The 22,043-nt window shown below is 37.5% G+C and overlaps 1 protein-coding gene across 2 annotated transcripts in view; it reads right to left on the bottom strand.

The window, feature by feature from the left end:
- Positions 1-22,043, bottom strand: part of LOC144665920 (protein scribble homolog) — a 45,658-nt gene that overhangs the window by 13,563 nt on the left and 10,052 nt on the right. The window contains exons 13-30 of one of the 2 annotated variants that reach the window (XM_078527203.1): positions 21,764-21,830; positions 21,043-21,142; positions 16,873-17,015; positions 15,031-15,168; positions 14,747-14,932; positions 13,403-13,627; positions 12,199-12,232; positions 8,571-8,698; positions 7,844-7,933; positions 7,616-7,696; positions 6,094-6,345; positions 4,810-4,902; positions 4,309-4,404; positions 3,937-4,017; positions 3,221-3,391; positions 3,017-3,100; positions 2,226-2,336; positions 2,077-2,136 (exon numbers count right to left, since the gene is read on the bottom strand). In XM_078527203.1, coding sequence (XP_078383329.1) covers positions 2,077-2,136; positions 2,226-2,336; positions 3,017-3,100; positions 3,221-3,391; positions 3,937-4,017; positions 4,309-4,404; positions 4,810-4,902; positions 6,094-6,345; positions 7,616-7,696; positions 7,844-7,933; positions 8,571-8,698; positions 12,199-12,232; positions 13,403-13,627; positions 14,747-14,932; positions 15,031-15,168; positions 16,873-17,015; positions 21,043-21,142; positions 21,764-21,830 — 2,140 coding nt within the window. The remainder of the gene's footprint in view (positions 1-2,076; positions 2,137-2,225; positions 2,337-3,016; positions 3,101-3,220; positions 3,392-3,936; positions 4,018-4,308; positions 4,405-4,809; positions 4,903-6,093; positions 6,346-7,615; positions 7,697-7,843; positions 7,934-8,570; positions 8,699-12,198; positions 12,233-13,402; positions 13,628-14,746; positions 14,933-15,030; positions 15,169-16,872; positions 17,016-21,042; positions 21,143-21,763; positions 21,831-22,043) is intronic. The other variant, XM_078527204.1, reaches the window with a different exon arrangement.

Here is a 22,043-nt window from a genome sequence, read left to right as displayed (position 1 = left end):
CTTTGAAGACCAACTAGTTTTTGGTGTTTGAAAAGATTTATTAGCAAAAGGAATTCTTTCGCACGAAAACAGTGGTTTTTCGCTGTATTTCGGACAACCGAGCCTCTTAAATCTTGCGATAACCGAAAACTGTATTCGCAAACTACGGAAAGTTCAGACGTGAAACATTCTATAAAAACGCCCAAATAAAAAGCAACAGTTAACCATATTAACAACTGTTTTTATAAAGTGTCTTTCTAGCTGAATTATTCTTAAATCTTCAGAGTTAACTCGCAACTGAATTTAGTGAAAGTGCTTCCAAAATACAAAGAACATATGTTTTATGCCGACAGAATTATTTCGTTTGGCTTCACAGTAAAACGAATTTTAACTCCCTTCAAACGTTTTCATGACTTTTTGGCTTCTTTTACATCTTAATGTTAGGTTTCATAATTTCTCAACTAACAACTGCACGTGCAAGTGCACGTGAACTTGACGTCTCCTCGTCAATTACAAACTTGGTTTCCTATTGGTCAAGGAATGAGAAAGCCATTCAAAAGCTCAATATTTCATAAAGGGAAATACAAAAGTAATCTATATCTGATAAAGACGCGCCTAACTTAACGTCTAATCTTCTAGGCCAAAATAACCCCAAATCTAAATATTACTGCAACAATGAGTTGATCTACATCAGAAGATTTTGAAGCCGTTCAATAAATTCACAGTTCGTGTTTTATCAAGTCTAAACTTGATAAAACACTGCTTCTCATTTATTAAACATTACATAACTATGCTAAAAAGTAATCAATATATATTTTAAAAGTTAATACAAAGCTCTGTCGACAAGCAAGCACGGAACAATTTCGTTCACAACTCTCAGTTGACAAGAAGATTCAGAACAACCCTCGTATTTCTCAGAAGCAATGGAAACCTTTTATTGAGGTCATTCATGAAGTATTACTACTCGTAGATGCCGAGTATCACGAAAATCACCTCTCCTCTGCCCGCCGACGCAAAGGAAATATTATGCAGCAACCCACGTTTTAAAATTGAAAAGAATGTGTCTGTTGATTAAATTCGTATTACAAATATCTTTTTATGGCCTTGTATATTAAGCAAAGTGTTACTGATCTCACATTCCAAGAATTTTACAAGATGCCTCAATAAATTTTCTGACCAAAACGAAAGGGAAGGCGAGTCAAGGAGTGTTCAAACTCTCGGTCTTCTGCTCTCGTCAACTCTAGTGCGTTCTTCTAATTTAAACTTGCTCTGAATTTAATTTAAACTTTGAAACTTTCCATGAGTCGATGCGAGTTTTTTGGCTCTTTTGAAAGGACGCTAGTGCAAAGCTCTCGCGTCGTCTCGGCTTGCTGTTCACCGCGCGGCGATAATCTCCGATGATAGTAAAAGAAAACTCTTAAACAAACTCTCATCCCTCTCTCCTGGCGACTACCTCTTTACATTCGACAAGTGGCGAAATAATACCTACGGACTATTTTCGTTTTCGAACAAAGACAAATAAACTTATTCTTTAGATGACTTGTTTTCTGCACAATAAACTTACACCAGGGCGGCGGCTCTTTTAACTGCTAAGTACCCATTCCCAAACAAGCAAATTACTTAACAATAAACAAAGAAATGGACTTCCGGTCTCTTGTTTAGTTTAAAACAACGAGCTACCAAATTTGTCTAAGCTTGTCTAAGTATTGATCATAAGAGCCATAATAAAGGAAAACATCCGTTATGTAAAGAGAGGTGTGTCGGCGCTTGCACAAAAGGCGGGAATTTTTGTACGCCTTTACGTCATCCGCGATTAAACTCCTGATTGGTTTAGGCAAAAGGTGCCCTCCGCACGGTTGTTGCGTGCACAAAAGGCGGGAATTTTTGAACGTTTCGTCATCTGCGATTAAACTCCTGATTGGTTTAGGCAAAAGGTGCCCTCCGCACGGTTGTTGCGTGCACAAAAGGCGGAAATTTTTGTCCGTTACGTCATCTGCGCTCAAACTCCTGATTGAAAAGGTGCTCTCCGTACGGTTGTTGAGCGAATGAGGTCATCTTGTGCTTAGAAAATTCAACTGTTTAAATAAAATTTCTTACCATTAACATTCTATCTCCGACTCTTAGATGCGTTGTAGCTGCAACTCCGGTTGGAACAATCTAGAAAAGATTAATAAGAAACAAAATTACGCACCACGAGAGAAAAGAAATCAAGCTATGATAGCCAGTGTCGATGACTCTTTCCTTACCTTGGAAATAAAAATTCCAGGTTCGTCCATACCAAACGGGTGACTTGCATGATCAGATCCTCCAACAATGCTAAATCCTAAAGGGTTGTTTCCTTTCTTTAAAACGACTTCCTGAAAACAGCAACAATTTCGAAATATTAGTTTTCCTCAAAGAGGGAGACCAAGCAGTCAGTACACGGGGAGAGGAGGTCAGTGATAACGATGAATTCTCCTTACTGACTCCAATACATTTCTTTTAATGTCAATTCAGAGAATTTGGGGGTGCATTAAGACAATAGCTCCCACGTGCTGAGGAATAAACTATACGTTAAAAACCCTTGAAATAATTAACAAATTTTCCCTCGCATCAGAGAAAGACTGCGCAGTTACATGTTTTCCCGCCCTTTAAACCAGTTACTTTTTTTCCCGCGCTTGGCACCGGTAATATGATTTCCAGCACTTGGCACTTGTTACATGTTTTTCCGGGCTTGGCACCGGTTAAATGTTTTCCCGCGCTTGGCACCGGTTATATGACTTCCCGCGCTTTGCACTGGTTACATGTTTTCCGGCGCTTTAAACCGGTTACATGTTTTCCCGCGCTTGGCACCCGCCACTTTAACCGGTTACATGTTTTCTCGCGCTTTGCATGCCACAGATAACTTGTTTTCCCGCGCTTTCGTGGGTTACTATTGGTTCATTGCACTTCCTGGTGACAAAGTGATTGTCATCGCGTTGACTTCGGCTTTGGGTTCAGGATAGAACTAGGAAAATCCTTGAGAAACCACAATTTATTACGAATTCTTAGTCCTAACCTCAATATCGAGGTCCTCGGCTCCATTCTTGTCCGCGTGGTTGACTTCTGTTGACTTTTCTGGAGTTATGTGGTTCATTTCAGGCTGAAAAGAAGAGTAGTGCACACGTCAAAACAATTAGCTGAGTGATTGCGTGAATCCACGTGCGTCATGCGTGCGTGCGTGCGTGGGAGAGAATTAAGTCTCGAGTGAATTATAGCTTACCTTCGCCAGTCGTTTGTTAAGTAACGACTGATCCTGCAGTTTAGACAGCGGTAACATTCTCTTGTTGATAACGCGTTCACGAACAACGACAAGCGTGACGTAAGAAAGCCCGCCTGTCAACATGGCGACGGCGTCTTCATGCCGAGCGATTTTCATGTCTTTACCGTTAATCTAAAGCACAAACAAACAGAATAGACAATCAGAATGGAATTTAAAATTTGCGCTTTCAATAGAATAACGAGGAGCGAACTACGACTCCAAAACAAGCAGCCGTTGGAAAGCGCGGGAAAAGTCACTAGGTTGGTCTTTGCACCTGATTCGTTGAAGGGACAGCACCTTAATTCTGATTGGCTAGAGCAACGTGCACGTGCTTTATTAAACTAATAGTACAATACAAGACAGTTTCTAAGTATACACTCGAACCTCGTTATTTCGAACCGTCTTGGGAAACCGGAAATAATCGAAAAAGAGGGAGTTCGAAATAGCCGATAGTAAATGACTGAAGTGCACATTCAAGGGAAATGGGTTTAGTTCGAAATAACGAGGAATTTGAAATAACCGAGTTCGAATTAGCGGGGTCCAACTGTAGTAACAGTAACAGTATCTAAGAGAAGATAGTTTCTAAGTATAGTGAGAGTAACAGTATCAAAGAGAAATGGCCCATGATTTGCCAAAAACCTTGACTGGTACTATCGTGTGCTAACAGCACTGCTTACCGAAAGCACTTTATCTCCAACTTGAAGTCTCCCATCTCGCTCTGCTGTTCCGCCCTCGGCAATCTTAGAAATGAAAACTCCCTGTAAAATGATCAATAAAAGATTAATAAACGACAATCACCACCTCAGAATTGTGGACAATTTGATTTGCCTCACTTCTGAAGTTCCACAGCGTCAGTGACTTCCAGAAATCCGGAGGTTCTGCTAAAAATTTCCGGAGACTTTCCGAATTTCAGCTTTATTGACAATTGCAAGAACACGAAAGTCACAACTATCGCTTGTGTGATTTATTTCTTATTAGACATTTTATTTCCCCTATGCCATATTTTAAAAAACTTGTAATACGAAGTAGGAATAAATTATAATAATTACCGCGTCACCATCCTTATATGGCGTCGATCCACGACCCCCAGCAATGCTAAACCCCAGACCCTTCTCACCTCCTCGCTTTAATGTGATAGTCTCTTTCTGCAAAACAAAAATATATAAAAAATGTTCACATTATTTTATCACTTACAAGGCATTGTTTGCGTTTGCACTTTCATTCAAATCGATTCAAACCCTACATCTGCTTTCAGTTACGTGCATCGCTATCTTTCTACATCCATCTTTCGACATCGTCTTTCGATGTGCTGTCTGAAACGAGCCAATCAAAACCGATACACACTGATGTTGGTTTCATGCAAATGAGCCCAAAATTTCAGAAAATCATGCTAGTGGGCTGTGATTGGCGGATTAAGATCCGTCTTCTTTGTTTAGCAGGTCGAAAAATAGATGTCGACAGAAAGTCGCTATACACGAAACACTGAGAGTGGTTGTAAGAAAGTTATTGAGGAGTCCAAGACTAAGTTATTTGTAATAAATCATTCTTACCTCCGTTTTGGTTTGAATGTCTTCCATTTCTGGCTCTGGAGCAAACCGTACGCCGACCTTTTTAGGTTCTTCCTTAGGAGGTTCTTCAGCAACCTGCCAAGGAATGACCAACATTCAGTTTCTCCTCACAACATCAATACAATGTCAGAAAGACAGGTGAGGAGAATACAGAAAAACATCAACAAGGCAACATTGTCTTGATGCAACACTAAATTCTCAGACCTTACATTAGAGGAACTGTGTCACGGCTGAGTTAAAGGGACTATGTCACGCATTTTAACAGATTTTTGAACAGCCCAAATTTATATTTGTGTCGTAGGAACCCTAAAAATAATGGTCCATTTTTATTAACAATTGCTATTTTAGAGCACTAAAACTGTTTTAAAGCGCGTTTGGCTGCGGTTGGTTCGGATGGAGTTGGATTGCAATTTCAAAACGTAAGCCAAATTCTCAGACCTAACATTAAAGAAACTGTGTCACGGCTGAGTTAAAGGGACTATGTCACGCATTTTAACAGATTTTTGAAAAGCCCAAATTTATATTTGTGTCGTAGGAAACCTAAAAATAATGGTCCATTTTTATTGCTATTTTAGAGCACTTAAACTGTTTTAAAGCGCGTTTGGCTGCGGATGGCTCGGATGAAAATGGATTGCAATTTGAAAACTTTAGCCAACGTTTTCATAGTCTTTCCGCGAGCCTTCAAAAATATCGATATTTATAGCCGAAGTTTGATTTCTATCCCCAAATAAAGGTTCTATCTTCAGTTCAATGTTCAAAGATAATGTTTTTCATGGGTAAAGTTGTCAACCACTTATTTCAGAACAGTTTAGACCAAAAAACTGCGAAATCCCCCTGACATACTCCCTTTAAGTTTATTTTATACGTTTTGCCAAATACTTGCTGTGAAACTTAATGTTTGCAAAGAAATTGTTACTCTGTATCTAAATGACAAAACCATAGCTTCTTTGCAACCAAATGTGTCTCCCGGGAGTGATAATTTAAAGCTGCAAGCAAACAAGACTAACTTTGAAAACTGTTTAGCCCAACAGCATTTCAAACACCCACATCGCAATCCGTTTCAATCTTCGTCACTTTTGGCCATCCGTACCTTCTTTTGTATTTGATGTGTTATTGAAGTGTTCCTTCACTGTTTTAAGAGGTTATTTTTCTATTTCGACGAATTTGGTGATAATTTCCCATGCACCCATTTTGCTAAAATCCGTGACAGTTCCTTTTAAAGAAATATGGCAAAACAGTAAGGACAATTGATATTTTGCACCGCACCTTTGGTTGTTCAATTTCTGGTTCCTTGTGAACCTCGTTAACTTCTTCCTTCGTAAAAGCTTCTTCAAGAGCTTGATCAATTTCATCCGCATCATCTGACACAACCAGGTTTTCCCTGGACGACTTCACCACTGTTCTCTTCTCCAGATCTTCCCTTTCTCTTACAACAACTAAGTGAATATCGTTCCCAGCGTTTTTCAAGACATGTACAGCTTCGTGATGTGTGGCAATTGAAATATCGACACCATTTACCTATGGACAGATAGAGAAGGTAAGGTAAAGTTTGAGTCGAGCCAAGTGGCCTATACTGCAGGAGCTAAGTCACGGACAACACATTTTAAAAACATTGGCAAAGTTAGAAATTTGTCTTAGGGTGCGTTTCTTTGGGAAAATCCAAAATTGGATTATTGATCTCAGATCACACGGATACTTTGCTCCCAAAGAAACGAATAATCCGAAAATGGATTTTTTGCCATGACAACCCCGTAAACACATTTCGCACAGAACATAAAATATCAGCACAAATTTATTTTTCGTCGAATGTATCCTAGCTAAAATAATTTTAGCATACAAAATCTTTTACAAAAACCACACGTCGAAGTAGATCTTCTTTAGCGTTAATAACAATGTGGCGAGAATGCATCTGAGAGCGAAGAATGATTGCGAAATGATCAGTGCAAATTTCACTCGTGACAATTTCAAAAGGATACAACTTCCGTAGGCACACAGTAGCTGTTCTAGAAAACCTGTATCCCGTTTAAAATGATACTACATACCTATCTGAAGCTACCGTTTCCTTTTATCGTGAAATATTTTTGTATTTTGATCGAAATAACCGCCTAAAACTTTCCGTATGGCAGTGTTTACAAAGAGCGAACCTGTATTTTCACAGCAAAGACCGCTGGGCCAAGGTACTTTTTTCGAATCCTTTCCCAAAGAAACGCACGGATCATGAATCCTAAAAATCCGGATTCAGATATGATCTGATGTATCCACTCGAAGTGGGGATTCTTCAGATCATTGATCCAAGATTAATCCATTTTCGGATATAGGTAAAGAAACGCAAAATCCGTTTTTGGATCAAGAATCCGGATTCGGATTTTTCCCAAAGAAACGCACCCTTAATCTTTATCAGTCGAAACCATTCTTGGTTATTTTTGCTTTTTTATTACTGCTTTGTTGTTTTTCTATGTTAGAAAACTATTATTTTGACTTTAAGAAAAAATGACTTAATATGTCGTGACATTGCTCCTTTTAGGGACTAAAAGTACTTCTACTCTCCCTGGATGGGATGCTAGCCCATCACAGGGTTCACCACCCCCCCCCCCCCCCCCCAACAAAGCATTAGTTTTGCGGTAAAAATAAATCGGCGACCAAAGCTTACCGGCCGCACTACGGTAGGAAGATCTAGGCGCTTGTCTCTCCGTGCTTGCCGATTTTTTTTCGCACTATACCCCACTAACGGCGTTTCTGCTTAGCAAAACAACAATGCCCCAACAACAACAAAGAGTAGAAAAATTACCTTCATAATCTTGTCGCCCGTTTTGAGAATACCATCCTGACCCGCAGGACCATTTTCAGAAATCTTTGAAATAAAAATTCCCTGAAAGAGACAAAAGAAAAACACTGTACTCAAAACTGACTGCAATGCCTCCATACATGGCTGCAATTCAGAACCTGCAGTGGGTCACATTTACTTAGTTTACTGACGCTAAGAGCTCTCAGAAAGAATGATTGCTATTCAACCAACCTCGTCATTTCCAACATATGGAGTTGAACCTTTTCCACCAGCAATGTTGATTCCAAGACCCTTGTTGTTCCGATGGATCGTGTACTCAATCTGCAAAGAAAGGCACAACTTCCCATAAATTAACAAGCAATCCAAGTCAAGTCTGAGAGCCAGGTCTTGTTTTTTAACAGGCGCAGAAGCTCAAGCAATTGTAAATACTGTTATACCCACCCATTCCTGAGGAAACACTTCTAGTTCAAAACGACCCCCTCCCTACCCTTGTCAAGCAATTGTCTATACTGTCACTCATCGCTCCAGGGAGGAGTAGTGTACCCTACCCACGGTTGCCACTCATTAGAATCCAAAAAATTCCCGACTTTTCACCGACCTCAAAACAATTAACACTGACCTTACATTACGCGAATTATCAAATAAGTCAAATCCACTTTTACATTTGCTTCAGCTTCTTTTGCAGACCATCAAAAGTCTTCTCTTCATTTTTGATCTCTTCACGTTTTCCACGGAATTTGAACACATGCATGGCATTTGACTTCGCCAACACACCCATTTTGTTTTTTGGTTTTAGCCAAAAGACTGATAGGGACTAAGATTTTCCATGACTTTTTGCACAATTTCCTGACTTTTCCCTGACATTGAAAATGTTTTTCCCTGCCACCCATCCCTGAAGCAACACTACTTGTTTGAAAATGATCCCCTCCCCACCCCTGTCTGTCCAAACACTCCTCACCTCCTCCACTACTTTCGTGACCGTGACAAGTTCCTGTTCGTCATTTTCAGTGTCGGCTTTTTCCTCCTCGCTGGAACGACGGCCAAACCCTTTAGGAGGCGTTGGCTTTCTCTTCAGCGCTGGACCCTCTGCAAAAATACAAAAAATATTCTTATTGGTAAAACAGGACAAGAAAAGCATTTAGAGGTCATCTGGAATGCGCAGTGGCCTAATTGTGAGTGTTCTGGACTATCCATTGCAGGGTACTGCTAGCATTCTGTTAGATTGTCTAAACAAAGCCGATTAACACGAACCCGGGATTTAATTTAATCGACGGCTCAATTCCTCTTGTATAAAAGTGTTTTTATTGCTTTAGTTTTGTGGCGTTTTAGATTCGGCGAGGACAGAAAATATAAAAAGAAAACCTCACTAAAAGGCTAAAAAAAATTAAACCAAAATTCACGCTACAACTTCGTAACTCGCTCGGCCGCTTTGTGGCCTAAAGATCGCTTCCTTTGCTAAACTCATGAGGTCAACTTGTGGCAGGTCTAACACCGTATTGGCTTAATTGTGTTTTGAACAACCCGGCCCTGGGTGAAGAGAAGCACTGTGAGAGTGTCTTGCCCAAGGCCGGATCCAGCCACAGTGCCTCAATTGACATTTGACAATAATTTAAAGTAAATACAACATTAGAAGGCGCAAATTGATTTCAGTAAAATAATAAAGCTCTCCTTTAACGTTGGGGCACATTTCTAAATGGAAACGATCATTACACCATAAGTGAACTGAGGAAACCATTTTTTTTATGAAATACCCATTAAATGTAGTTTTATAGCTGGATATCAATCACACCTAATCGCTTCTAAGGAAGAAATAATTAATTCAATAACACTAATTGACAGCAAATGTTAATATATCAAAGTACAATTTAGACAGTATTTGAGTCATTAAAGGCACGTTGTATAAATATCGTACATCGCTTGAACACAGGCCATTTGTGTTCAATTTTCACAGCATTTAAAACTACCCTGTGTAAATTCAAAAAATTAGCTAAGTGTTAAAATGGACTTGATTTCAACATCTAGATCTCTTTCTCTGCATTGAAAACGAAATCACAAAGCTAGAAAATATCCTTATAAATCTAAACACCAAGAAAGAGTCAAACTTTAGACTGTCAAAATATTATTATTTCTTTCATAATCAAAATCCTGCTTATGTTTATATCTTCAGATAAAAAAAATAACAGACAGGTGGCCCACCTGTAATAATGCAAATATTATAATAATTATGCTTATTTCTCATGGTTATATTTTTAGACAACTTGTGCCCTATTAAAACTCCTGTGCTGCAAATGCATGACTGAAAATTTCACTGAAAAATTTCTTTTACTTTTTCCCCATTCACAAGAAACACAAAAGAGCTAAAAGAATATCTCATTAAAAATATCTGCTTTTGCCTGCCTGCAGTGTTAACAAGGAAAATGGCAAAAAGCGATTTTCAAATTTCTTTTAGCAGATTCAAATTTCTTGTAAATTTACACTGATATAACAAAAATACAAAAGGGTTTCTTAACATCAAATAAAGATAGCCGAATTTAAATTTAACCTGTTAAAAACGACTCTAATAGTGAGTTTAAGAAAGAGACACATTTAGCATACTTAATATCTTCAACATGAATATCAAGTTGACAAATGAATTAAAGCAATGAAGCAAATGTTAAAGCAACTCTTTTCCTAACCTGACCACACAACTGTGAAAGGGCCATACTTTCCTAAAACTGATACCACCATGTTAGCTCCGAGAGTGAAGAAACAGATTCTTTGGCTTCAGATTTCAAGCAAACAGAAGTCTGGATGCTTTCAAAACATATATACAGGTGGCACTGGATGCTTCATATGCAAAGCAGGTTCATTTCCAACAAACAATTCATGTGGCAAAAAAAGTTGATAAATAATTCATCACAAACCCTGGAGCCTTTTGTGGAACTCTACACAAAAATATCTCTAATGACACAGAAATAGGAACTACACAAATGGTTGCCAAGTTAACATTAATTTAGTGTATTTCTCTTTACATTGTAATTTGGAAAATCGAAAGCTGTGTATAGCTCATTACTGAACATTTGAATTTTACCATTTTCAGGAAATTCTGTCAAATAAAACTGTCAAATCAAAATTGCTTGAAATGTTCAAATACGATTTACCTGCATGGTAATAATTACTATTAATCTTGGCATAATTACCATTTTCAAAATGAGAATCAGAACTGTTTGAAAGTGGAATCCAATTTGAAACAGGGAATATTAATCACACCCCAAATAATCTTGTTTACTAGAAAACTGCAAATTTTGGAATTTGGAGTTTGTGATTAGACTATTGAGTTGATTGCTTAATAAATTTCCCCAAGACCAAGTTAAGATTTCCAACCCAACAATAAAACAGCTGGCAAAACTAGTTAATTTATTTTGTTCTGTAGTTATTTCAGTTCTGATAAAAATATAAATTCTCCTTGGTGGCTCACAATCCTCACATACATTTCTTTTAATGTCAGTTCTAAGAATTTTACTTTACATCAATATCTTCAAGTTGATGCAGGACAAGAAAAAACTGCTGTCAGGTCGTTTGGGACAAGTAGATTTTTCTGCTGAGCAAATAATTTTTCATGCTCACCTAGGACCCAGGCAAGTCATCTGCTGACTTAATCATAAATAAAGTACAATATAAGATTTTTTTAAGCACCTTTTGTGGAGCTTGTTTTGTATTTTACACTGTTAGAGAATGCCCAGAAACCTGTATGATTGCTTGACGACTGTGTGGTATTCTTATATGCAACTTTAGACACAGTATCCTGTCCAAATAGTAACTCAAAGTTTTTTTGAAATGCTAATTTCTATCAAAACATAAGCCCCCCCCCCCCTCTACACCCCCCTAGACACACACTCACACACACACACACACACACACCATTTATAAGCCCTCCCACAAAAAGGATAAGTAAGTAAGTAAAGTCTTTATTTAACGAGGGTAGCACTAAAATAGCATAAAAACACTAACAAACCAGTGGCCCTCAATAACTATTTACAATAAAAATATAAAAATACACAGAACGATACGAATATTAAAACTATGGATAAACTATGAAATATTACAAATAAAAATACAAGAAATATGAGATAAAATATTAAAAAGGTAAAAAGAGTAAAAATGCAACTAAATTACAGAATAAAATGATTTAAAAGCTGCTGTTCTTTAAAAATTCTCTTCCAAAGAGAGTTCCTAAAAGCTTTAATCGTTGTTAATTTTCGCATAGATAGGGGTAGGCTGTTCCATTCTTTACAAGCAGTCACGGTAAAAGTTCTGCCACCTTCAGTTAATCATTTATAACTGGATGAACAATATTAAAGTTGGCATATCTTGTATTTCGTGAATGAGTCTCGCTAGTAAGGGTTTATTTTTGTAGTTTTACAGTACTATCAATGCTTAGAGTATAAGTAACTGTTTTGGTCTTTTGGAGTGAAAGACTTTATTTCAGATCCATGAAAACACTGCATCACTGCTTCAAAACAAACTGATTTGAGTAAGTTTCAAAACAATGTGAAAGGAAATGACATTAACATTTTCAATATAACTGTTATATTAGACAAACATACCTTCATTATCTCCATCTGGACTCCCATCTTCATTCTGGAAATGCAACACAAAATAGGTTTTGACATTCTGAACATGAAGGTCTCTCAGCCATTTCACTTGGCTTCCAATGGGTGGGATTTTTTCTCTCTTTAAAAGAGAGGTATACACAAAATGATTGAAAAGAAAAGAAAAGAAAAAGAGAGAAATATACATAGATTTAAATAAGTAATACGCAAAGAAAGTATTGTAAGTTAAGTAATGTTAACATGGTAGGTAACACCAGTGTTTTATTAGGATTTATACCATGCCACAGAAAATACAGCCAATCAGAATACAGGAAAGCCGTTGTATATTCGACGGTATTCAACCCAACCTTCCCATCGTGCGCTGCGATTGTATTCTCGACGAAATTTAGTAAGCATATTTTCTATGGCATGGTATAAAATAGTTATACAACACTTTCTCGTGGTATACTATGGAATATCCCATGAGTCACTTGTATTTTCTTGCTATACACACGCGCCTAAAGGCTTGTGTGTATACCGAGAAAATACAAGTGACTCATGGGATATTCCATAGTATACCACTCGAAAGCGTTGCATAACTAGTATATAAGGAATTGTCAGTATTGTTAACAATGTTTTCTTGTACTGTTAGTATTGTAAGTAATGTTAGTTTTGTTTAAGTAATTTGTGGTATCGTAAGTAATGTTAGTATTGTAAGAAAATTTGTTGTTCTCAATAAAAAATAAATAAATAAATAAAAAGGTTTTGACATTCTACCTCATGCACACTAACATTTTTAAATAAATGTGATTCAAAGGGAGAATGCAATGAGCTCCCTTATTAGCACATCAGAATTTTTTCTCTCTTTAATTTTCAGCCAACCAATTTTCAACCAACGGTTTACACTTTTTGCTGCCGTCAATCATGTTAGCGGACCTCTCGTAAAACAGGAGTTCACTTCAACCGGGTCAAAAGGTCACGTCTGTCAGTTGTGATTGGTAGATTTTGATAAATTTTGTTTGTTTCTGTTTTTCATGGTTCATTGGCTGTCACCATAATTATGATTGACGGCAGCAAAAAATGCAATCATTAGTTGCATTTTGGTTTTCAGAGTTCGCATATCACTGAAAGCTGAAATAAAAACACTGTACATAGAATGTACATTACATGATCACAATCACAATTTCAGGAAGTAACGAAGAAGACAAACATTTCTTACCAATTCATCATTCTGTTCCTCCTCCCCATCACGGCTCCCTGCCTTGGCAATTATCTCCATGACTTTATCTTGGTCATTAGACTGGAGATCAATCCTTTTGTTTTTCAAATAATGAGGTGTGTCTCGCCGCCGTAACTTGTCGTGTCTTTCAGTTTCAGGATGTTCTTCGCCTTCAAATCTTATTTTCGCCTCCCTTTCACCATCATCGTCAGACCCTGAAGCATGCTAAGAAGGAGACAGAGTGATTTAAAATCTTATTTCTCAGGGATGCAGCTAAGGAAATACTAAGCTGGCTCATCAACCAGCCTGGCAGCTCTAAACGTTTACCTTAAGTCTTTGTTTTCATGTGAATTTTCAGCTGGATTTAAGTTCGACTTCAGCTGGTTAAATCAGCCGGCAGCCGGCCCTTAGTAACATCCCTGATTTTTCCTCAAGCAAACAGGTGATGAGAAGAGAGACAATGAATCAAGTATACAGGTGATGACAAAAAAGTAAACAAGAAGACACTCAGCCGTATTCTATTGGAAATATGCGAATATGATTGGTCAGGGTTGTCAAAATGTTTAGAAGTAGCAGGAGATATTTTGATAGTAGACAGCACCGGGGGCCAGGCCCCCATCGGGGAGCCGAACAGGCCCCCAGCAAGGTACAGGGGCGCGGTACAGGGGGTTAGGGGTTCAGGACGCGAAGCCCTTGAGAACAAAATGGATTTGAGCTTTTTACACTAGTAAGCTGAAATTGCATCTCCTCAAGGCAATTCTCTCAATTATAAGTCCCACTTTCTCCAATATCATGCACAGAACTGACCTACTAGCATTCAGAGTAGCCAGGGCAGTATTCAGAATAGCCAGTGAAATGCGCCGGCTGCCAGCTTATTTTGACAACCCTGATTGGTTCTCCCGCTTTGTTGTATTCGCTGATAGAACAGAGTCATACAAACAAAAAATGCATGATTTTTGGCTAATAAATACATAATATGGTAGGTTTGGGACTTCAATCCTTTAGAGTGTCTACTAGAACAAGACTACTCGCCTTCGTTTTCTGTGAGCGAATAGTCAACTCGGCCATAGAAAACTCACATGATTTTTGGCTAAAAAATATGTAAAATGGTAGCTTCTGGACTTAAATCATTGAGTGTGTCCACTAAAAACAGTTAGACTACTCATTCTTGTTTTCTATGAGCAAATAATCAACTCGGTCATAGAAAACTCACGCTCATAATCTAATGTTATTTTTAATTATCAACTAGGGAATACTATTGTACCACCAAACTCTCATAACTAACATTAAAATAAATGTATGGAAATCAGTAAGGAGAATTGATACTTTGATGTTGGGACTCACCTCTTCCATAGCTTCTTTGTTGTTCTCTTCAGGTGACGCAGGTGTTTCCACTGCAAAACCCACTCCCTTCTTTTCACTAACAGTTTCATGCATTGCCTCCTTTTTCTTTTCAGCAGCCCTGATCTTCTCTTCAAAACTTGTTCTTCTCCCAGGGCGAAATTCCGAATCTGATCCACTTTCCTCATCCTAAAGTTGTAGAAATGGAAAAATATTATTGATCGGGAAAATTTGTATAGCAACAGAAATTTATAACATCTGAATGAATAAACTGATACAAGACGTACTGTGAAGGACTTCCGTGATTTGATAACTACGCCATCCACTGGTAAGTGATCGGAGCCCCTAATTTTGTGCATCGTTATTTTTGGATGACGAGCTTTCAGATCTCTTGGGTGCGGCGTGTCATGTCTGATGAACTGAGTCTGCGAAAATTAAAGACGACAAATATGCCGTTAGTAATAAATAAACTGTAAGAGAAATCATGTCTAGCAGGTGTAATAATAAAGAGCAGTAGTGTGGCAATTGTCATGAGCTATCAATATTACTGGTTCTCTGGTGTAGCAGCTGCTATTGTTCTTGGAGAAGGGGCATTGTTTCTGTTGTTTGTTTTTGTTCTCTCAAAGGGTAGTTAGTGAGCCATTCATGTGAGACATTCTGAGAGCTGCTACCCTGGGGGGCGGGGGGGGGGGGGGCACCCTATATATTTTTGGGTGGGGGTGTGCCGCTAGGAATTTGAAACCCTCACCCTATACCAGACCATGTTTAGCTGATTTTGCAACCCTATACTAGACTAAACACGGGAAATCCCTACCCTATCCCAGACTTGCATTTTTTAGAACTGTATCACTATCAGTGTTTTAATAGAAACACTATCTGCCAACAACGATGTCATGATGATTTTATTTACGTTTAGGCAAGCCTCTTTCTCTTTCCAGTTTCTATTCCTATTCTGGATATAATTCATCATACACCGATCAGTTTCCCGGCAAATGACACCCTATTCTAGACCAAAAACTCTCTGATTTCTATACCCTATCCCAGACTAAACTGCTTGAAAACCATACCCTTCACAGCGGCACATACCTATATAGCTCATATATGGCAGTGCCCCCCCCCCCCCCCCCCGGGCTGCTACCCGACCTATAAAGAGTGTGGATTAGAATGGAAGCACTCAAAGGCAGGGAACCTTAAGAAGATCAGAGAAAATAGAAGGAGTTCTTTCTGTTTTTGTTCCCTGTGTGCTTTCTCCCTCACGCATACTCCTCCGATTTGTTCCCTTTATTACTCCTGTGCCTACTATGCAGGCAGAACCATGAGAGATTGTACTTAAGAACAGTAAGTAAGTAAGGTTTTGAGTTCAGAGACAATTTCAGAAGTCATGTTGACAACCAGCCAAATGTTCTGGCATTAAAAGAAACCCCTGCTGTGTAGAGCCCAGTATGACAAAATTTTCCATAAAAGAGTGATCCCTCTTGCCAAAGATGTTAAATACACCAAATCAAAGAATACCTCGTATGGTCAATGCTGAAATTGTCTAAAATTAGGGGTGACTATATATTGAGGTCATTAATTTTTACCTATTAATTGCAATACAATTATGAAACTAATTATATATTAACAAAACTATCACAATTGTTATCGATAGATGAATCTGCAATCGATGCATCACTATCAGAACACTCCCAATTGTGATGCATTGATAGTTCGATGTATCGTTACCCCAGGGGGGTACTCCAGGATCCAAGTGACGGGGATGTGCGAAGGATTTTTTTGGGGTCGAAATTTTCGATTCTGGGATTTTTTGGGGTAGGAGAATTTGGCAGGTATTTTTTTGGGTGACTTGATTTAAATAGGGGATTTTTTGGGTATTAAAATCAAACTAAAGTGCCTTGGCGCGGCCTTGGCAATTTAGGGGTAATTTGACTAGGGATTTTTTTGGGCGTTTTTTTTTTTTTGGTCCAGGGATTTTTTTGGGTAATGTCGGGAGACTTAGGGATTTTTTTGGGTCCTGAGTTTTGCCTCCATTCGAGCATCCCCGTCACTTTGATCCCAGAGTACCCCCCCTGGGATCGTTACACTCCTATCTAAAATTGCATGACCAAGCCCCTTGAAATCATCTCACTTACTTCTTTATCACTCTCTCCGCCTGAATCATCTGCAAACTGTACAGCTGGTGCACTTCCACTGCGCGGCCGTTCTATCTCCTCAGTCTCTTCCATTGCAAGATTATCCATCCCAAACCCATGTGTCAGATCATTTGTAAGCATCTCTGAAAGCATGAAGAACATAAAGGTAAATGAAGCACACTTTAAAGGCGATGTTACACGGGACGAGTTGCAACTTACAACGATTTTCTGAACAACAGTGCGTCAACTTTTCGCACAACATCGTACAAAATGTACTTGGCAACATGCATGTTACAGGAGACGATTTTCAGCCCAACATCGACTTGCAACCTTTCACATATCTATACAACACGCATTGAGGCCATGCTGAACAGAATTCTGGGTGTTGAGCAAAGCATCAATGGCGACCCTGTTTCATGAACCAACTTTCTAAATATTCATCATCTTGCATTGCAAGTTTCTTACTTCAGTTGAAATAAGGATTAAAAATCAAAATAAATATTATTTTGATTTTCAAAGCTCTTAAAGGTCATATTGTGTGACATTTTGAATTTCTCAAACTTAATTTATTCCCAGATCAATTGACTCAGTGACATTTTGTGCTGTTTGCACATTTCATAAGGGGTGCATGACCTTGAATTCTGCACATTAAGGGAACATAAACCATTCATGAAATGCCTATTGAGTATATCTGAAACACTTTAAGCAATAATAATACCTAACCAATGAAAATAAGCATTTTCTATAATCAGCAATAAACCAAACTATCAACAAAAATAGATTAAAGCTTGCAAATATCCAGCAAAAAGGCTGATTATCACATTGAAATCAGAAAACTGTCGAAAGATTAAGCATTCATTAAATACCCAGTTTGCTTCTTGTATTTTTTTAAATATAATTTTCCACTGAATGCTGCCAAAATTTGAATTTTTCCAATATTTTAAATAAATGTCAACAAAGTTAAAATTTAGGAGAAGAAAAAACTAGATTTGACTTTTGAACATATACATATAAATTACAAAATGCATGCTTCAACTAAAGGTTAAATTCATATTTAGAACTCATGTGAATATGCAATAAGAAATAATAGAAACATTGGCTTGACACAAAAATACAAATTATTTGGCTCGACGACCACTGATAAAAAAATACCACAAAAATAAATTACCTTTGCTGACACCATATGTCCCATTATGGCATCCCATGATAAAATACTCGCAATTTACGGACTCAGAAAATAACTAGTGAAGTTTGTAAGATATCGGGAAGGATTTTGTTGACTAAATAAATGCAAATATGTGAAGCTTTCTTGAGCCATGGTTTATAGTAGAAGTTATTGAATAGCAAAAACATGACACCAGACTGGTTGTGTTGTGTGTATGTATGTTCCAGCATTATTATTCAAATTTTTGTAATAAAAAGGTACACATTATTATTTTAACACCTGCCATAGATTACACACTGTTGGACGTATTTCAAAACAGCAAGTTTTTTCTTTAATCTGCAATATTCTGTCATTATGGTGAATTTTTTAACAAAACTAAAATGGCTAGGAATCACACAGTTAAGTCAACCTCTATTAAATCATCCACCGTAGATAGATAAAAAATTTGTCACATTATTGCTGCATTTATAAACGAAAAATTAAAACAAGTGGAAACTTTAACTGTCTTTTAAGTGTCTGGATAAGAATTTAAATGCAAATAAGTGCACAGTAGTAATAATAATTCATTGGCAGACCTGTCAAATTTTGAATGATAAACACAATTCGGGAAAACACATGTTCTCTTACGTTTCATTTCACCAAATTAGCACTAACAGTAAATGCAATTAGCACAGAAATGTGGATTTATAATTCCATTTCTTATTGGCTGACTTAGATTTGGATAATCATGCTGAAAAGAAATAATTATTTCTACCAAATAAATTTCTAACAACATCACCATGCAACAAGGTACAATATAACATCTTAAGGAACAAAATGTTTGATTGATCTCAAATTTCTCCTTACAATATCAATACTTTTTCAAGCAGACGAGTGATGAGAATAATCAAAATCATCAACTAGGGAATAAAGGTTTGATGAGCCACCAAAATCATCAGAGCGAAAGTTAGAATAAAATGTGTGACAAACATTAAAGGTCGGGAATTAATATTCTAAAAATGAGTTTAAAAGGAAAAATTACAGCTTCAATTTAAATTTTGACATACAAGTATTTACCAAAAAGAATATTTTTGTTATTATTTCCTCTTGAATCATGTTTTAAAACTCCCTAAAACATCAATTGAACAAACTTGTAAATTGCTCCCTTCCAAGCAGCAAATTTAAATTACATTTCTAATTAAATTACACATACAGTTGAGAGATATTTTCCGACAAAGGAAATTAAAAATCATTGTTTTTATCTTTCAACATCAAAACCATAAAAAACAAACCATTTACTAGGCATCAATTGGTGGCTTATTCATAATCATGAGGCATTCTGCTAAATGCATTTTCAATGACAATGAGCAATATCAGTAACAGATACAAATTCAGAATTGCATTTAAAATTCAGAAACAGATAAAAGAAATTATCCCTCAAACTTTAGGATTTCAATTTTCTGAACATTGACAGAAAAAAAAAACTATCAATGGTAACTGCATTTGAGTTCATTTGAGGTTGAATAATTTATGATAGTTCTACTTGGGATGGAAAACTGTTGTTCCACCTGCTTATAAAAGTTATCTTTGTGTAGCTGACAACATACAACAAATAAAAAGTTGACATCTAACAGACTCTATAAAAGGCCTTCTATAAGGAAACTCTATGTCAAAGCAATAAATTAAATAATTTTAAAAAAGTCTTGCTTAACACCAAGGATACCGGTACATCCACTTTTGTTTACAAAAGATTTGAAAGATTGCCCTACATACTCTTCCTTTAAATGCAACCTCAAATGGCTTTTTATAAGTCAGTTTTTTAGCAACTAATATATTTTATCAGAATCAGGATATTTAAGCAATTTGGAAGTAGCTCTAAAATGCTTAATTTTATGATTGTAATCCATTTTACTCTAGTTGAAAAGCCCCCCTCGAGGAAGCGCACATTTAGGATAAAAAAGTTAATAAGCGCCGCCCCCGAATGGGAAGCGCCGCAGTCCTGATGCGGCGCGGCTTATTCGAGGAATTCCGTATATAAAACAAAAATAGCACTACAACAGAAACTCTAAAACATCCCTTGGAAAATCCTTTTCACTTAAAAGCGATATTTCGCACTTCAAACGTTATTCCTTCTACCGCTCGCCTTATATTTTTTCCTATCCAAAATTCTAACAATACGCAGTTCTGTTAACTTTGTGAAGGCCGTTAACTTTGTCGGGACAGCAAGCGCAACTACTCTCTGCCGTAAGGGACGAATACTGACAATCAAATTACCCTTCTTTTAGTTACTGTAGAAGTTTTGTATAAAGATCAGTAGATTCCTTTACGGCGTCCAAAATTTTAAATAAGCGCCGCCCTCAAACCTTAAACGCCGCCCTCGAATAAGTGCCGCACTTTAGGGGCGAAAATATTTAATAAGAGCCGCGGCGCTTATTCGAGTAAATACGAAGTAGCTCTAAAATGCTTAATTTTATGATTGTAATCCGTTTTATCTCTAGTTGAAAAGCCCCTCGAGGAAACTGTACATTTTATATTAAAGCATTGATGAAAGTGTTTAAAACACTGCCAGCCAATGGGATGTCCAGGCTGTAGGCAGGGGAGATGCGACGGGCCACAAAGGTCTGCCTAATCTGGGAGTGAGGGTTAAAATGACTCTCAGAATACTGGAAATGTGGGTCACTTTAACAGCTTGATCTTTCAAAATTACCCAGGGAAGGATACACCCAGACCCTGTGCTGAGGATAAAAAAGACTAGGAAGACTAGGTATCTTGGGTTAGAAATTCAATATAAAAAGCACGAGGTTCATTTTGTCCGCCATATTGGATATGTAGTTTTCTCTTAGGAGCATGCAAATTGCGTTCTTCCTCCGTTCTTCCTTCCTCAGACTGTTCTTCTTCTGCTAGATCCTCACGCCTCCAGTGCTCACACACACCCACGCAATTAAGTCCTATCTGAGTTTCTTTGCACGATGCATGCCACCCTTCCAAGATTTTTAAATTAAATAGAACATTTGGTCGACACTCACCTAAACTTCCAAGGCCTTGCTGTGGCAACAAGAAACATGTAAGCACTCTGCTGTTAGTCTGCTCATCATCCTCTGTTTGAAGCTTAAGGACTGGTTGAGACTACGAAAAGTAGAACACAGATTAATGTACCCATTTTTAAAATGATTATCACATATCATATCATGATGCAAGCACAGCTAAACCTAGCAGGACAATCAAGTGTTTCTACGCTCATTATTTGCACAAAATTAAAGAAACATTTTTACTGAACAAAATGCCTCTAAGATGTCAGACAAAAACAGTGTATTTACAGTATTTTTTTAGTCCTGTTGTTCAGGACTAGAAAAATGATGCATGTTGCAGCATAATATTATTTGACTACACATACATGTACATGTTGTCCACTTATTACAAATAATTGGATAAAAAGAAAATTCCAAGGAATGCAAAAACATGATAAGGCTGTAAGCCAAGCCCAATTTGGCAACAAAACAAAGTTTCTTTTCTTTTAATTCAGTTGCGTCCAACTTCAACAGGTATGCAGTTTTATCACATGTTAATTGATCACATGCAAAACTGTGTGAATTGCTGGATAACTTGAAACTCATACCCATTGTATCCTAGTAATTTAAAAAAATTCACATTGACACAGTTGGACATACACTTGGCTGATGAATAAATAATATTAGAATCTGTAATGAACTGCAACAGACATTCAATTTAAGAAAAGCCAAGATTTACCTGGTTCTCTGATAACCACAATGCCTTCAAAGGCAGTGATCCAACACTTAATGGAAGGCATTCTAACCTGTTATGAAAGAGCATAGTATGATTTGCATAAGAACGCATGTACCACTCCCAGTTGTGTGTGACAAATACATATTGGTGGCTTAGTGCTGGACTCTAGAAAAAGCAGTCCTGGTTCGAGCCCAGGCTGGGGTCATTGTGTTGTGTTGGTGGACAAGACATTTTTACTCTCATAGTGCCTCTCTCCACCCAGGTGTATAAATGGGTACCGGCA

Source organism: Oculina patagonica, chromosome 9 (genome assembly GCF_052425735.1).
Source record: "Oculina patagonica isolate OP01 chromosome 9, crgOcupat, whole genome shotgun sequence".
In the NCBI taxonomy this organism is placed as follows: Eukaryota; Metazoa; Cnidaria; class Anthozoa; order Scleractinia; family Oculinidae; genus Oculina; species Oculina patagonica.
Note: the sequence above shows the minus strand (reverse complement) of the source record. Positions and strands in the feature narration are given on the sequence as shown.